Below are 18,893 nucleotides of genomic sequence, written 5' to 3' on the forward strand. Positions count from 1 at the left end.
CCTAGGGCCTCTGACAACTACAGCTTTTCCAAAATGGCAAGCATCTCTTCCTCTACTAACAGTTGCTAAATACAAGTTCATATTTGCTGGGAAATTGTTAAATCTACTTAAATTATCTGTATCTGGGAAAGTACTTCCAAAATTGGCATCTGAGTTATACATTAAGCATCAGATGTAACCATTGTTGCTGGTACAGGTACTACTATTTTGAAATGTGGAAAAACAACACCATAATTCAAATTAAGTCAATGTGGCATGCGCTATCAAATTAATTAATTCTACAAATAAATCTTGAACCAAAATCTAAAGGTTTTAAAAACCTTCAAATTCAGTCTTCAGCATCTGACATTATACATTTATCAAATTCATTGAGTCACTTTGACTATGGCATCTTCAGAAGGTTCCCACTCTGGATCAGATTCGGTTCTTTTGATTGCAGAACTATTTGACCACAGCTAATTCCCACTCAAAAAAAAACTGAATATTCCACATTTTTAGATATTTTGGTGATGTTAATGGATAAACAGCACCTCACAATTCAATGACAAAACCACACAAAACATCAAAGCAGAACAGCATGCATATTTCCACTCTTGGTAAAGCTTTTTTTGCCCCCATCAACCATCCACCTATTTACTTAGTGAAAACATGACCCTTGAATGGCTTAATAGGACATGGATCAATAAGGTAAACTACAGATAGGTAGACAATGGCCCGGTGGTATTATCGCTACACTATTAGTTCAGAAACTCAGCAGATGTTCTGGCGACCTGGATTTGAAGCTTGCCACAGCAGATGGTGGAATTTGACTTCAATTTTAAAAAAAAACTGGTATTAAGAATCTACTGATGACCATGAAACCATCTTCGATTATCAGGAAAACTCATCTTAATGTCCTTCAGGGAAGAAAATCTGCCATCCTCACTTGGTCTGGCCTACATGTGACTCTAGACCCACAGCAATATGACTGACTCACAACTGTCCTGTGAAATGGCCTAGTGAGCAGTTGTATCAGTCATTACAAAGTTTCAAAGAAATTAAACCAGATGGATCACCTTGAATTGACAAGGCAGCCCTGTCGACCCTGCAAAGTCTTCCTTATTAACATCTGGGGGCCAGTGCCAAAATTTGGAGAGCTGTCTCATAGATTAGTCAAGCAACAGCCTGATGTAGTCACACTCATGGAATCATACCTCACAGACAATGTCCCAGACATATCCAGGGATGGTGATGGTGATGTCCTATCTCACCGGCACAAAAGACCCAGCAGAGATGGTGGCACAGTGGTGTACAATCGGGAGGAAGTTGCCCTGGGAGTCCTCAACATTGACTCAGACCCCATGAAGTCTCATGGCTTCAGGTTAAACAGGGGCAAGGAAGCCTCCTACTGATTACTACGTACCATCCACCCTCATCTGATGAACTGATACTTCTTCATATTTAACAATGCCTTGAGGAAGCACCGAGGATGGCCAGGTCACAAAATGTACTCTGGGTGGGGGATTTCAATGTCTACTACCAAGACAGGCTTGGCAACAGTATTGCTCATGGAGCTGGTTGGGTCCTAAAGGACACAGTTGTTAGACTGGGTCTGCAGCAGGTGGTAAGGGAACCAACAAGAGGGGAATAACATCCTTGATCTCATCTTTCCTTACCAATCGGCCGGCTGCAAATGCATCTGCCCATGACAGTATTGGTAGGAGCAACTACCACACAGGCTTTATGAAGATGCAGTCCTGCCTTCACATTGAAAATAACTTTCATCGTGTTGTGTGGCACTACCAATATGCTAAATGGAACAGATTTCAAACTGATCTAACAACTCAAAACTGGGCATCCATGAGGCACTGTGAGCCATCAATAACAGCAGAACTGTACTCCAGCACAATCTACAACTCTGTGGCCTGACATCTCCGCCACTCAACCATTACCATCAAGCCAGAGAAACAAACCTGGTTCAATGGGGAGTACAGAAGGGCCTGCCAGGAGCTGCACTAGGCATTCCTAAAAAAGGGGTGTCAATCTGGTGGTGACCAAACAGGACCACCTGCATGCCAAACAGCATAAGCAGTAAGTGACAGACAGGGGTAAGCAATCCCACAAGAAACGGATCAGATCTAAACTCTATAGTCCTGCCAAATCCAGTCGAGAATGGTGGTGGACAATTAAACAACTCACCAGAGGAAGAAGATTGACAAATATCCCCATTCTGAATGATGGAACAGCCCAGAGCATCAGCGCAAAAGATAAGTGTGAAGCATCCACAGCAATCTTCAGCAATAAGTGCCGAGAAGATGATCTATTCAGCCTCCTCCAATGGTCCCAGTCTTTAACCAATTCAATTCACTCTATGTGATATCAAGAAACAGTTGGAAGCACTGGATATTGCAAAGGCTATGGGCCTTGACAACATTCTGATAACAATATTGAAGACTAGTGCTCCAGAACTTGCGCTCCCATAGCCAAGCTGTTCAGTACAGTTTCCGCACAAGCATCTACTCGACAATGTGGAAAATTGCTGAGCTATGTCCTGTACATAAAAAGCAGGACAAATCCAACCAGCCAATTACTGTTCCATCAGTCGACTCTCAATTATCAATAAAGAGATGGAAGGTGTCATCAATAGTGCTATCAAGCAGCAACTGCTCAGCAACATTCAGCTTGGGTTCCACCAGGGCCATTCAGCACATGACCTCATTGCAGCCTTGGTTCAAACAAGGAAATAAGAGCTGAATTCTGGCGGTGAGGTGAGATTTACAGACCTTGACATCAAGACTACATTAGATCAAGTACGGCATCAAAGAGCCTAGCAAAGCTGGAATCAATGTATATTGGGGGCAAACTCTTCGGATTTGGAAGGTGCTGCCTGAGGATCTCTGGTGAATTTCTGCAGTGTATCTTGTAGATAGTGCACATTGCTGCTACTGAGCATCGGTGGGAGAGGGAGTGAATGCTTTGTGGATGTGGTGCCACACAAACGGGCTGCTTTGACCTGGATGGTGTCAAGCTTTTTGAGTGTTGTTGGAGATGGACCCATCCAGTCAAGTAGAGAGTACTCCATCACACTCCTGACTTGTGCCTTGTAGATGGTGGACAGGCTTTCAAAGGTCAGGAGGTGAGTTTCATTAGCTATTTTCCAGGGCTTAAGCCCTCCCAGACTCCAGTGATCCCAGAAAGATGACCACCAGTGGGGTATAGTCCATCTGATCAGGTGATTTATTCACCTTCAGACTTTTCAGTTCGCCCAGCATCTTCTCCTTAAGAGATGACTACTGCACTCATCTCTGCCTGCCTGACTCTCTTGAAGTTCTGTTATATAACTGGTTCTTCCACAGTGAAGACTGATGCAAAGTATCTATTCAGTTCTTCTGTCACTTTTGTTCCCTATCACCAATCCTCCAGCCTCAATTTCCAGTGGTCCAACATCTACTCTTGCCTTTTATTTATCTTTAAAAAAGCACCTACTACCTTCTTTTATATCACTAGCTAGCTTATCCTCATATTTATTAGTTGTCCTCTGCAGGTATTTTTGGCTTCCCAATCCTCTGGCTCCTCACTAATCTTCACCACATTTACCCAATCCTTGCCAAAGACATGCACAAATGCTCCTGTAGGGAACTTGATTTACAATATCGTTTTAGATTTGAAGATTATCATCGGTTTTAATTCCATTTTATCAACACACAAGCTACTGCCACCAGAATCATGCCTTCACATGGCTTGTAGTTTTCACTTGAATAGTTCTGAATCTTTTCTCTCCACTCTTTGCCTACAGAGCATATTGAAACTCACAGGCGTTTCACCCAAGTTGTTCTTTTGGCATAACAGATACATTCTTTTGCTGCTGTCTATTGAATTGCTGAAAATGCTAATTTTGGCATTAAGGTCTATTGGTAGTCTGTGAGCAATCTTGGTTTTCTGTGCACCACTAGCAATTTTTGTTTCATCGGCCAGCTGCACAGACCAGCTGTTTTATGAAATATTTATTGGATTTGAAGTTTGTTTATGTCCACTAAGCATATATATATATATATATATACCCATTGCATGTTTGTTGATGATATAACCATTCTGACAATTTGCGAGAATCTATTCTGCTATGTGCTTCTTGAGATCAGGCCAGAGACTAGTTCCTGTTCTCGGGCTCCAGTTGTTCACTAACACCAAATTCTCTCAGTATGGAAGTTATTAGGCAAGTTAAGACTTTTGGCTTGAAATCAGTTTCATTCTTCTTCCTGGAGGATTATATCAGTTTGTTGTTCACTGTGTATGGTCTGCTGTGTGGCCATGCCTTAAGCGCGTGCTCAATGTTATGGCAATATCACCAATACTACCTGCTTAATACCATGTGCCAATATACAAAGGTGACTGGAACATTCATTTCATGAGTGGAAAATTGATGTCAATTCCTCATTAAATATATTGGTACAAAAGGGATCAACTTCTACTCATTTTAGACATAAACATGAATTTTGGCATGGTCAACTTCCATGATAAGATTTACAGCACTAAATGGCAGAAATCAGCATTTTGCCGTCTGACTGCCATGCAGATATGAACGGGCAGAAGTCTGTGCAAACTGAGCTTCTCATCCAAAAAATGGCACCCCCTAACTAGAATGAAAACGATCCAGTGATTATGCATATTGTAGGTAAGTGTCATGATCAGAATAATTTCAAACAATGACTGCACTCAGACAGGACTGACACCAAGGCGAGACAGAAACAGACAAGTATTTTGAGTGTGCATTGCTACCTATTGTTGCCAATCTGTTTATTTGATAATTAAATGGTTCATTTTAGTTGTAAACCATATTAAACTGTACTGTTACCTACAATTCTATCGGATTTGGAAGCACATAAACCAAAGAAAGCAAGAACCATCTATTATTTTCTTGTTCCAATAATATTTTCTTCACTGTAAATCATTTTGATTGAAACACTTAATTATGATCAAACACTTAATGCTGAATCTGCTTAGAATCATTGAAAAATAATTACCTTCTCAAGGAAGAGAGTTCAAGCCAAACAATATCCCATGTTCAAGCCCCTCTCTAAGTATTTTTCCAATATTTTGGCTGGGAAGATTACGATGATTCCAAAGAGATTCTTTAAGTATGTTAACAGAAAAAGAGTAACTATAGAGAGAATAGGACCCCTCAAAGACCAAAGTGGACAAGTATGTGTGGAACTGCAAGAGATGGGTGAGGTCCTCAATGAATACTTCTCCTCTGTGTTTACCATGGAGAAAGACATGAAGATTTGGGAACCTGGGGAAGTTAGTGGCGAAATCCTGGGGGCAGTCCAAGAAGTGGAAGTGTTGGAAGTATTAGAATGTGCGAAAATGCTTAAATCTTCCTGTCCTGACCAAATATATCCAAGAATCCTAAACGAGTCTAAGGAAGAAATTGCAGGGGCCCTAGCTGATATATCTGCATCATTGTTAGCCATGGGTGAAGTCCTGGAAAAATGGAGGGTAATGAATGTTGTGTACTTATTCAAGAAGGGCTGCAAAGAAAAACCTGGGAATTATAGACCAGTAAGCTTAACATCTGTGGTACGTAAGTTACTTGAGAAGATTCTGAGGGATAAGATATACATGCATTTGAAAAGACAGGGTTTGATGAGGAGTCGTCAGCATGGCTTTGCGCGTGGGAGATCATGCCTCACAAATTTGTTAGCGTTCTTTGATGAAGTGACCAGGAAGGTTAATGAGGGCAGGACAGTAGATGAGGTCTACATGGATTTCAGTAAAGCCTTTTATAAGGTTCCACATGGTAGACTGCTCCAGAAGGACAGATCACATGGAATCCAGGGAGAGCTGGCAAATTGGATACAATTGGCTTGATGGTAGGAAGCAGCAGGTAATATTGGAAGGATGTTTGTCTGCCTGGAGGCCTGTGACTAGTGGTGTGACTCAGGGGTCAGTGTTGGTCCCACTGCTGTTTGTTATCTATATCGATGCTTTGGATGAGAATGCACAAGGCATGATTAGTATGTTTGTGGATGACACTAAAATAGGCAGTATCATGGACAGTGAGGGAGGTTATGAGAAATTGCACCAGGATCTTGATCAACTGGGAAAGTGGGCCAAGAAATGGCAAATGGAGTTTAGCGCAGACAAGTGTGAGGTGTTGCATTTTGGAAAGTCAAATCCAGTAGGAGTTTCATGGTGAATGGTAGGGTCTTGCGGAGCGTAGTGGAAAAGAGAGACCTTGGAGTTTAGGTACACTGTTCTCTGAAAGCGGAGTCACAGGTAGAGAGGGCAGTGAAGGCAGCTTTTGGCACACTGGCCTTCATCAGTCAGGGTACTTATGATGCAGTTGTACATGACATTGGCAAGGCCACTCTTGGACTACTTTGTTCAGTTCTGGTCACCTTGCTATAGGAAGGGTATTATTAAACTAGAAAAAGTGCATAAGATATTTACAAGGATGTTGCCAGACTCAAGAGACTGAATTACAGGGACAGGTTGGACAAGCTAGGACCTTTTCTTGAGAGTGTAGGAGGCTGAGGGGTATCTTATAGAAGTGTATAAGATCATGACAGACATGGATAGGGTGACTGCACTCAGTTTATTTCCTGAGGGTTGAGGAATCAACGAGTAGAGGGCATCGGCTTAAGAGGGGAAAGAATACATAGGAAATTGAGGGGCAACGTTTTTTAAAACAGAGGACAGTATGCAAATGGAACAAGCTAGCAGCGGAAGTGGTTGAAGCAGGTACATTAACAACATTTAAAAGGCATTTGGATAAATAGATGGATAGGAAAGGTTTAGAAGGGCCAAGCGCAGGGAAATGGGCTTAGCGTGATGGACATTTTGGTTGGCACAGACCAGTTTGGGCCAAAGGGCCTGTCTCCATGCTGTAGGACTTTATAATTCTATTTTACACCTTCTCTGTCAATTCTTTCACAATATTAAGTGTCAAGAAACTCCATGCCTCATCAAAGTGAAATATTGCAGAGGTAACCATATAGATTTCTTTCTCAGGCAACTCTATATCATTTAATTTCTGTTTGTTAATTCTATGAATTAGCTGTCAATTTAAAGAGGTGTCAGTCGATAGACTGAAGACAATCCCACCCTCACGTTGATACTGTAAAATAGACATCATTCAATCAACGTCATTATCAGTCACGACTATTTTACGTGCTGACTTCACTAGAACGGAAAATTGGGCAAATCTACATTGAGCAGTTGATATGACATTGCCCTTCTTTGAACATCACCAAAATTTCAACCTATTTCTACTCTGTTCTCAGAATTCCATACCCTCAACCAGAACGGACTTGAACAATACACTTTAAGGAATAGAGGTAACAAGATGCAGAGCTGGATGAACACAGCAGGCCAAGCAGCATCAGAGGCAGGAAAGGTGACGTTGCAGGTCTGGAGCCATCTTCAGAAAATTTTCTGAAGAACGGTCCAGACACGAAACATCAGCTTTCCTGCTTCTCTGATGCTGCGCGGCCTGCTGTGTTCATTCAGCTCCACACCTTGTTATCTCATTCGCCAGCGTCGGCATTCCCTACTTTCTCAAACTTTAAGGATTAGCCTCTTTTTCAGTGACAGTAGTACGATGTGCACTGTGAAATTTAAGGTATAATTTTTTAATGCTTTTGGGTGAGTGTTTGCATCTGGTTGGAGTTAGTAACCAGTGGGCTTTTCTGTGTGTTTCAAGTTAACTCGGAAGAAATACCTCTAATCATGGTGATTTCTTTTCAAAAGAGAGTTTTTGAAGTCTGGCTGTAGAGTGAATGGACTTTCTTTATTCATTCATGGGATGTGGGCATCGCTGACAAGAATGCATTTATTGCCCATCCCTAATTGCCCAGAGGATGGTTAAGAGTCAACCTCATGGCTGTGGGTCTGCAGTAACATGTAGGCCAGACCAAGTGAGGATGGCAGTTTCCTTCCCTAAAGGACATTAGTGAACCAGATGGACTTTCCCCAACAATTGGCAATGGATTCATGGTCATCATTGGATTCTTAATTCCAGAGATATTTATTGAATTAAAATTCCACCATCTGCCGTGGTGGGATTCAAACCCGGGTGCCCAGAATGTTATCTGGGTCTCTGGATTAACAGTCCAGTGATAATACCACAAGGCCATTGCCTCCCCTCTTGTACACTAATGTTTATTTTGGATTATTTGCAATCTTGCGGGGTAAATAATGGGACCTCAAAGGTTCATTGAAAAATTGTGGAAACTTTTTTGTTAAGCTTAAGGGAAATGTCAATAACTGAAACTTGTAGCTTCAGCTTGAAGTGAAAAATTAGTTAGTGCTGACCAGAAATGCTCGGATTAAAAACCTGCAAGTGGTTATTTAGGATGAGTACCTTCGTGCCTTGGTGTGTGGTTGCTCCATAAGACCATAAGATATAGGAGCAGAATTAGGCCATTGGTCAGAAAGAAACTATGGCAATTCGAAAAGTTGAAGCTGTGAGTCAAACTTACTGAGGTGTTAGATACAGGGATTCTGTTGTATTACACATGGTGTTTTGGGAACTGTACCAGAAGTGGAGTTTTAAGAACCAATCACAAGCTTTTTTGTTTATTTTTAAGTGGGTTTAATGGGATTACACTTTTACTGTGTGTTGAAAACCATTGAATTTGTAGTATAAGTAGGTAGTTTGGATTATTCTATTTTATCTTTGCTATTTTTGCAATAAACTTCTGTTTGTTGTTAAAGCAAAATCTGCAGCATTGTGTGCTTATGTCTCATGGAGAGACCGCTTCGTTAAAACCAAAACACAATAAAATATGATCTACCAAGCACGTTCCTGAATGGGATCTGATCTGTCCAGTTATAACATCTGTTGGGAGGATAACAGTAGGTCACTAATTGTATATCTTCTAAGAGTCAAGATCAATGTCTCCTTAACTCAGGGTAGAAACATGTCCAGTGTGTAATTCTGTCAACATGCCTGTGTTTGTGGGTGTTCGTTGAGGGCAGCAGGTTGGACTTCAGCAATTTTTTGATATACTGCAAAACATCTCCCTTACCCTGGTCGGACATACGGTTGACAAATCCAGTGAGGGAGAGGCAATTTGTTTTCTTGTGCCTCTTCTTCCTTCCAATTAGATATTTCAGCCTACAGAGACCGGAAACATTATAAATTAGATTGCTTTCCTGACATTCATCTTATGTAACATAACGCAAGAAAGTGAGCACAAATGCTACAAGTTTTTGTGCCTCAGGCATGTTAAAACTATACTAGTGTTAGAACATTTACTAATGCAAGATTCTCTTTGAGTGAAGTTCACTTCCACTTAAAAATAGCTAAATGCCTCTGTGCAAAAGGTAAAACAAAATACACTTTCAAACACTGTCAATTTAAAGTATCAAAGTTATTTTTCCTGAATTGTGTCGCCATTTCCCCTTAAACTTTCAATCTTTTACTGTAATAGGAATCTTAAAATATTAGTTTGTTATTAATTTGTTTAGTTTGTTATTAATTTGTTATTATTACTTGAAGTAAGCTTTCTGCTTTAGTATTGAGTGGGTGTTCAGATAAGTGGGGTATGGATGCTAGGGCAGTTGCTTGCTCCTCCTGCAGAATGTGGCAGTTGGGAGATGTGGCACACGTCTCCGCTGGCTACATCTGCGGGAAGTGCACCCAGCTACAGCTCCTTGAAAACCGTGTTAGGGAAATGGAGCTGGAGCTGGATGAACTACGGATCATTCGGGAGGCAGAGGGGGTAATTGAGAGGAGTTATCGGGAGTTGGTCACTCCTAAGGCTCAGGACGAGGATAGATGGGTTACAGTTAGGGGGAGGAAAGGGGACAGACAGACAGTGCAGAGATCCCCTGTGGGCATTCCCCTCAGCAATAAGTATACCGTTTTGGATACTGCTGGGGGGGATGACCTACCAGAGGAAAGCCATAGTAGTCAGTTCTCTGGCACTGAGCCTGACACTGTGGCAAAGAAGGGAAGGGGGCAGAATAGAAAAGTACTCGTGGTAGGGGACTCGATAGTTAGGGGAATCGACAGGAGATTTTGTGGGCAAGATCGGGATTCCCGGAAGGTATGTTGCCTCCCTGGTGCCAGGGTCCGGGACGTCTCCGATCGGGTGTATAAAGTTCTAAAAGGGGAGGGCGAACAGCCAGAAATCGTGTTACATATTGGCACAAATGATATAGCCAGAAATAGGTTTGAGGATATAAAAAGTGATTTCAGGGAGTTAGGATGGAAGCTGCAGAGCAGGACGAACAGAGTAGTGTTCTCTGGTTTACGAGATAGCGAGGTGAGGAACAGGGAGCGGGCGCAGCTGAACACGTGGCTACGCAGCTGGCGTAGGAGGGAGGGCTTCAGATATGTTGATAATTGGGATGCCTTCTGGGGAAGGTGGGACCTGTACAAGAAGGACGGGTTGCATCTGAACTGGAAGGGGACCAATGTCCTGGGTGGAAGGTTTGCTCGAGTAGTTCGAGAGGGTTTAAACTAGTATGGCAGGGGGGTGGGAACCTGAGCTGTATACCAGAGGTGAGCGTTGATGCAGGTGAGGCAGTAGCAAGAGGTAGACCAGCTAGTGGGAAGGATTTTCCTGGGAAGGAACCAAGGGATCGGTTAAAGTGTGTTTGCTTTAATGCAAGGAGTATCAGGAATAAAAGTGATGAACTTAGAGCATGGATCAGTACCTGGTGCTATGATGTTGTGGCCATAACAGAGACATGGGTTTCTCATGGGCAGGAATGGTTGCTGGATGTTCCAGGGTTTAGAACATTTAAAAAGAATAGGGAGGGGGGAAAAAGAGGAGGGGGTGTAGCACTACTAATCAGAGAGGGTATCACAGCTACAGAAGCTTCCTTTGTCGAGGAAGATCTGCCTACTGAGTCAGTATGGGTGGAAATTAGGAACAGCAAGGGAGTAGTCACCTCGTTAGGGGTTTACTACAGGCCCCCCAGTAGCAGCAGGGAGATTGAAGAAAGCATAGGTCGACAGATTTTGGAAAAGTGTGCACGCAGTAGGGTTGTTGTAATGGGTGACTTTAACTTTCCTAATATTGATTGGAACCTCCTTCGAGCAGAAGATTTGAATGGAGCTGTTTTTGTAAGGTGTGTTCAGGAGGGTTTCCTAACGCAGTACGTTGACAGGCCGACGAGGGGAGAGGCCATTCTAGACTTGGTGCTCGGAAACGAGCCGGGGCAGGTATCAGATCTTGTGGTGGGAGAGCATTTTGGTGATAGTGACCATAACTGCCTCACATTCTACATAGCTATGGAGAAGGAGAAGATTAGGCAGAATGGGAGGATATGTAATTGGGGAAGAGGAAACTATGATGCGATTAGACATGAGTTAGGAAGCATGGACTGGGAGCAGTTGTTCCATGGTAAGGGAACTATAGACATGTGGAGACGGTTTAAGGAACAGTTGTTGGGAGTGATGAGTAAATATGTCCCTCTGAGACAGGCAAGAAGGGGTAAGATTAAAGAACCTTGGATGACGAGAGCGGTGGAGCTTCTAGTGAAAAGGAAGAAGGTAGCTTACATAAGGTGGAGGAAGCTAGGGTCAAGTTCAGCTAGAGAGGATTACATGCAGGCAAGGAAGGAGCTCAAAAATGGTCTGAGGAGAGCCAGGAGGGGGCACGAGAAAGGCTTGGCAGAAGGAATCCGGGAAAACACAAAGGCATTTTACACTTACGTGAGGAATAAGAGAATGGTCAAAGAAAGAGTAGGGCCGATCAGGGATAGCATAGGGAACTTGTGTGTGGAGCCTGAGGAGGTAGGGGAAGCCCTAAATGAGTTTTTTGCTTCTGTCTTTACGAAAGAAACCAACTTTGTAGTGAATGAAACCTTTGAAGAGCAGGTGTGCATGCTGGAATGGATAGAGATAGACGAAGCTGATGTGCTGAAAATTTTGTCAAACATTAAGATTGACAAGTCGCCAGGCCCGGATCAGATTTGTCCTCGGCTGCTTTGGGAAGCGAGAAATGCAATTGCTTCACCACTTGCGAAGATCTTTGAATCCTCGCTCTCCACTGGAGTCGTACCTGAGGACTGGAGAGAGGCAAATGTAATTCCTCTCTTCAAGAAAGGAAATAGGGAAATCCCCGGCAATTATAGACCGGTAAGTCTCACGTCTGTCGTCTGCAAGGTGTTAGAAAGGATTCTGAGGGATAAGATTTATGACCATCTGGAAGAGCATGGCTTGATCAAATACAGTCAACACGGCTTTGAGAGGGGTAGGTCATGCCTTACAAACCTTATCGAGTTTTTTGAGGATGTGACTAGAAAGGTTGATGAGGGTCGAGCTGTGGATGTGGTGTATATGGACTTCAGTAAGGCATTTGATAAGGTTCCCCATGGTAGGCTCATTCAGAAGGTCAGGAGGAATGGGATACAGGGGATCTTAGCTGCTTGGATACAGAATTGGCTGGCCAACAGAAGACAGCGAGTGGTAGAAGGAAAATATTCTGCCTGGAAGTCAGTGGTGAGTGGAGTTCCACAGGGCTCTGTCCTTTGCCCTCTACTGTTTGTAATTTTTATTAATGACTTGGACGAGGGAATTGAAGGATGGGTCAGCAAGTTTGCAGACGACACAAAGGTCGGAGGTGTCGTTGACAGTGTAGAGGGCTGTTGTAGGCTGCAGCGGGACATTGACAGGATGCAGAGATGGGCTGAGAGGTGGCAGATGGAGTTCAACCTGGATAAATGCGAGGTGATGCATTTTGGAAGGTCGAATTTGAAAGCTGAGTACAGGATTAAGGATAGGATTCTTGGCAGCGTGGAGGAACAGAGGGATCTTGGTGTGCAGATACATAGATCCCTTAAAATGGCCACCCAAGTGGACAGGGTTGTTAAGAAAGCATATGGTGTTTTGGCTTTCATTAACAGGGGGATTGAGTTTAAGAGTCGTGAGATCTTGTTGCAGCTCTATAAAACTTTGGTTAGACCGCACTTGGAATACTGCGTCCAGTTCTGGGCGCCCTATTATAGGAAAGATGTGGATGCTTTGGAGAGGGTTCAGAGGAGGTTTACCAGGATGCTGCCTGGACTGGAGGGCTTATCTTATGAAGAGATGTTGACTGAGCTCGGTCTCTTTTCATTGGAGAAAAGGAGGAGGAGAGGGGACCTAATTGAGGTATACAAGATAATGACAGGCATAGATAGAGTTGATAGCCAGAGACTATTTCCCAGGGCAGAAATGGCTAGCACGAGGGGTCATAGTTTTAAGCTGGTTGGTGGAAAGTATAGAGGGGATGTCAGAGGCAGGTTCTTTACGCAGAGAGTTGTGGGAGCATGGAATGCGTTGCCAGCAGCAGTTGTGGAAGCAAGGTCATTGGGGTCATTTAAGAGACTGCTGGACATGTATATGGTCACAGAAATTTGAGGGTGCACACATGAGGATCAATGGTCGGCACAACATTGTGGGCTGAAGGGCCTGTTCTGTGCTGTACTGTTCTATGTTCTATATATGCTACAAATAGTTAAAATTTCCAGCCCAAATTATTCTAGCATACCAGACACTTCCGCTTAAGTTCTTTGTTGACCTCTACAATGGCTTCCAGTGTCTTCACCTTTGCCAACTCCTCCCTTAATTCATGGTACACCTGCAACCTGTGAAAACCAGAGATCAGGTTCAGTAAAATCCACTTCATGTGACTAATAAACTGTAAAGGCAGTACACTGAACATTTTTGTTTTTAGAAGCACAGTAATTAGTACAACTGGAGAGTTGTAGAGAATAAGAACAAAAAAACTAACCGGTTATGAAAAACGCATTATTTTATGAAACAGGCTTCTGTTTGCATTTTTTTGTGAAGTAAGGCTTCAATATTACTTCAAATTCCAGCTCATGCTCTGATGTTCCATTAATACAAACAGCTTATATAAATTCAATTCTGCAGAGCTGCAGAAAATCCATATCTGATCATATGTCAGTATTATAAAAGAGTTCATTCACACCCCCACTACAAGAGCATGACAGTGTGCATGAGCCGGCATAGTTAAAATGTTTCCAGATACATTTTCAAAGACCCAGTTCATTCTTCATTCTTGCAGAATAAATAGTAAGATAATAATGTAAAACGAACTCGCCCAACCAAATCCCCAAGAAGATTCCATTCTGACCTAATACGGCTATAACACTGGAAAGGGACTATCATAACTAATAGATATATGCATTGTCAGTTAAATTCCTTTGAAATAACCACATTTCACCTGCAGAAAGAATGGATCATTCACTGAACTTTAGCTCATCATCTGTAGTCAACAAAAGCCATATTGACTTATTTTCTACATTTTAGAAGCAATTTAATTTTTAACTTTATTGCCAATAGTTGCAATTGCAACAGTTAATCTAAAAATTAATCTTGCAAGTCATTTAGAATTTTAGAAAGTAAAGCAAGCAAGCAAGCAAGAGCACCCTTTAAAACTATGCATTATATAAAAGGCATCAATGTCTGCAATTCACTAACTATCATTTTAGCCAGTCAAAAGTCAACTGCAATGTCAAAGAACTGTGGATGCCGGAAATCTGAAACAAAAACAGAAAATGCTGGGGAACCTCAGAAAGTCAAGCATCATCTATGGAGTGAAAGGACAGTTGACATTTTCGGTCCAGTGACCCTACTGAAGAATGATTTGAATGAATTGAAGCCCTTCAGTTGCATGCAGCTTTCCATTTGTAGCTTCAAAAATAAGAGCCATTGCAGTTCTTTATCTATGAATCTTTGTCACTGAACTTCACCAAATTATCGGTTAATCTTGAAAAGATTAAGAAATTGGCATAGAGCCTTAAAACAATTGAAAAATTCAAAACAGTCTCAGCAGGACACAAAGTATAACAGCTTGTATTTATATAGCACGTTTAACAGTAAAATATCGCAATATGCTTCACAGGGAGGCACATGAAAAAACATTAAAGCAAAACAACGAAGATGCTAGAAATGTTGTTAGGCAGCATCTGAGGCGAGAAGCAGTTAATGTTTCATGGTGATGACTCTTCAGAAGAGTGACAGTTTAATATTAGACAACCACTTTTGAGTTTTTGTTGCATTGTGTGGCAAGGACAATAGTTATGTATTAGCAAACTGAACACAGATCTAACTACCCAAATGACATAACTAGGTCTATGAAGTGGTAATACATGCAATACCCCATGCAATCTAACAACCCAGGTCGATCATTAATTACAGACTAGGGTAGGTACTGAATGCCAGTGCAATATCCTTCTAGGTGACAAAGTAAATCCTCTACATCCGCAAAATTGCAAATTCACTGACAAAATTCAACATCCCTGGGCAAAAATTGCATATCCACAATTTTTAGCTAATTTCCAACCTATTTTTTAATGAGTTCTGCTCTCACAAAGTTCATCATTCATGGGGGTTCTCAGGAACAGAACCCTCGCAGATACAGAGAAATGACTGTAGCTGGTTTAGATAGCTACACACTCAGGTGTCTATGTTTGCCAACTTAAACTTCTTCAGGAGTGTTTGGTGGTCTGAATCTATAAACATCAGTGCTCTTCTCTGATTGGCAAGTGACCTTGGCTACTTGCTTGGAGCAAGTGTCCCTTTTACAGACACACAAGTGCTAATTTAAATGTGGGTGGGAATTAGACTCGACCAAGGCTCTACAGGCTTGTAAAAGCCATTAATGAAGTGAGGTATGACATTATAAGCATTGAGATGTCCAAAGTGAGTTTCACCTTGGGGTCTGTGTAACACAGGTCTCTGAAGAGAAGTTTTTTTTAAATTTTAGGAGCTTTACAATCGAGTTCCTTGCATAACCAGGAAGCTGAGGTGTGTCTACAGTGGCATTTGTAACTCTCCTTTTACTTTCTCAGGATATGGGTGTCAGTGACTGAGCCATCTTAATTATGGCTGAGGTGGTTGTGAAGAATCACCTTTATAAACCACTGCAATCCAGCTGATTTAAATATACTCACATTGCTGTTAGGCAGGGAGTTACAGGATTTTGACCCAGTAACAGTTAAGAAACAGTACTGCTGTTCCAAGTCAGGATAGAGAGTGGTTTGCAGGTCACAGCGTACCCATACACCTCACAGACTCATAGATGTTTGGAGCACAGGAAGGAAGTGGGGGGGGACCCAGCCCAACACACCTATACCAAGAATCTGACTACACTAATTCCACTTCCCAGCTTTTGCACAAAGCCACAAAGGCTATGGCACCACTAATGAATATCTAAATCTAACTGCTTAAATGTCACATGAGTTTCTTCCTCAAGCACTCTTTCAAGCAGCAAGTTCCACATTCTCACCATCCCCTGAATGAAAAGAAATTTCTCGACCTTCCTCTTAGCCTTCTACCTCATACTTTAAAGTTATCCCCTTGGTTATTGACTCATCTATTAATGAAATGAGTACCTTCCTACCCACCCTCTATATTCCCTTTACAATCTTATTCACCTCTATCAGACTCCCTTTCAAACTTGTTGCTCCAAGAAAAACTACCTCAGCCTATCCAATCTTTTCTCAAGGCTCAGGCCCTCCAGCCCAGGTGACATCCTGGTAAATCTCCTCTGCTCCCTCACTAGTGCAATCACATCCTTCCCAAAATATAGTTACTAGAACTGCATGCTATACTCCAGGTAATGCCTAATCAATGTTTTCTATAATTCCACCACAACCTTCTTACTCTTGTATTCTATGCCTCAACTAATAAAGGCAAGTATACCGTATGCCTTTTTAACTACCTTGTCTACCTGCCCTAGTACCTTCAGGGATATGGACACCAATATCTCGAGTGATCTTCAGTACTTTCTAGGGTCCCACCATTCATGTTATAATCCGTTGCCAGAAGTAACTCCTGCACACAAGTGGCAGAAACCGGATGTGGTAGGTGCTGTCAGAAGAGTACTGGTGAGTTGCTGCAGTGCATCTTGCCATGACGTATAACAGTCAAGTGAGTGAATTTATTAAGGTGGTGGATTGGATGCCAGTAAATTGGATTGCTTTGCTCTGGGTGGTACTGTTTTTCTTGAGTGTTGTTGCAATCAGCCAAGAAAATTGGCAGCATGCCATCAGATTCCTGACTTGTTATTGGAAACGGTGAACAGACTTTGGGGAGCCTGAAGGTGAGACACTTGCAATTGAATTCCCAGACTCTAATCTATTCTTCTAGCCGCAGTATTTACATGGCTGTTTCAGTTAAAGTTTCTGGTCAACGCTAATCACAGCATGTTGATAGTCGGGGGCTCCAGCTATGAAACTCCAGTGAATGTCAAGTGAAGGTGATTACATTATCTCTTGTTTGGGATGACCATTAACTGGCACTTGTATGATGCAACCGATACTTGCTACATATCAACTCAATCCTAAATAATGTCTACTTCTTGCTGTATATAATGGTATTTAACAGCATGCAATCATCAGCAAATATTTCCACCTCTGACCTCATAATGGAGGAAAGATTAATGATGAAGTAGAAGATGGTTGGGCCTAGGATGCTGACCTGGGGAACTCCTGTAACAATATCCTAGGAGGTAGGGGATCAACCTCAAAAAAAAATTTTTCTCTTTGTGCTAGGTACACTTCAATAAATGGAGAGTCTTCTTGCTGATTCCCAGTGACTTCAGTTTTGCTGGGGCTCCTTTGCGCCACATTTGGTCAAAAGGCATGCCTTTGCAATTCCATGTCGACCAGATTTTTAAATCAATGCACCACTTTTGACATAAAATGTATAATTATGACTGACAGCAATCTCCCATCTGTACAAAAAAAGTATTCAAACAATACTACAAAATTTAGTTATGACATAAGTTGATACTTTTGATAAGGGAGTGCCACATTATTGGAGGTGTCATCATTTAGCTAAGACTATCAAATATTTGTTTTTACAATTGACTGCTTTCTTCAGTGAACTTAAAAGGTGGTGAAGGGAGTTTCTCTGTGGTGCCAAGCAAACATCTATTTCTCAATCAATATTACTAAACAGATTATTTGATCAGTTCTCTCATTTCTGTTTGCTCACTGTGCAAATTTGTTGCATCTTTTTCCTACTTCACATTTTTTCAATCACAAAGACCAAACACACAGTAAATAGAAGTTTAGTGTGTTATCTAAACTGTCATTGTGATTAATTCTTTCACGGCAAAACGTAAAATAAGCCATCATCGATGAGAATTTGTTCACTGACTCACGTGTGATGCCACAGTTTGAAGAGATGAGCTCTAATAAATGAAAGTGGACAAGGATATTGGTTGACAATCTCCAAATACTCTTCTGCCATCTCCCATACAGGTGGTTTGCGGCCTTCAAAAAGAGCTGGATTATGAAGATTGCCCTCTGTCAGGATAAGGAAGAAAAATTCGTATAAGAGTACATTAAGTAAATGATCAGATCTGTTATCTACATATTTTCCCTTTTAATTTTCTCCCCTTTCTACAAATCTCTTACCGAGATTTTATTGTGACACAGTTATATGGATAATAGTCTACCAAACAGTGGTAGTGTTAGTGGTTGTTACCTACGCTTAAGCTTTATCTTGATCTCATTCAACACCCATGTCTAAAACTTTGCTCCATCATTTCTAACAAATCTTTGAGACCAATTTTCTTCTGTAATCAGGATGGTCATCACTGATCCTGCTGAAGACAACTGAGATTTGGGATTAATCTACAGACTTTTACGGCCCGTATGGCTCAACTAGTCAATGGATAAACTTGCAAAATCATAAAGAGCGCCCTGGAACACGTTTTAACTCATGCCTCAGAACTACGTTGTGACAACTTTAAAATATTACCGTAATCTCTGGCACAATTTTATACATAAGCAGCTGATTTGGGTATTGCACTTTACATATAATCTTATGCAACACGAGTTTATTTACAAAAAAGATTCTGTGCAAGCTGTTTTTCACCACCTACAAAGCACAAATTGTCTTTTAATTATTATCAAATTATATTAATTATATTATATTA

At 41.7% G+C, this 18,893-nt stretch overlaps 1 protein-coding gene across 4 annotated transcripts in view; it reads right to left on the reverse strand.

Moving 5' to 3' along the window:
- The window catches only part of dus1l (dihydrouridine synthase 1-like (S. cerevisiae)), a 63,066-nt gene that overhangs the window by 17,879 nt on the left and 26,294 nt on the right, over positions 1 to 18,893 (reverse strand). For all 4 annotated transcript variants that reach the window (XM_048555029.2, XM_048555030.2, XM_048555031.2 and 1 more), the window contains 3 exons: positions 18,114 to 18,258; positions 13,467 to 13,563; positions 9,009 to 9,097 (listed from right to left, as the gene is read on the reverse strand). In XM_048555029.2, coding sequence (XP_048410986.1) covers positions 9,009 to 9,097; positions 13,467 to 13,563; positions 18,114 to 18,258 — 331 coding nt within the window. The remainder of the gene's footprint in view (positions 1 to 9,008; positions 9,098 to 13,466; positions 13,564 to 18,113; positions 18,259 to 18,893) is intronic.

This window comes from Stegostoma tigrinum, chromosome 22 (assembly GCF_030684315.1).
Source record: "Stegostoma tigrinum isolate sSteTig4 chromosome 22, sSteTig4.hap1, whole genome shotgun sequence".
In the NCBI taxonomy this organism is placed as follows: Eukaryota; Metazoa; Chordata; class Chondrichthyes; order Orectolobiformes; family Stegostomatidae; genus Stegostoma; species Stegostoma tigrinum.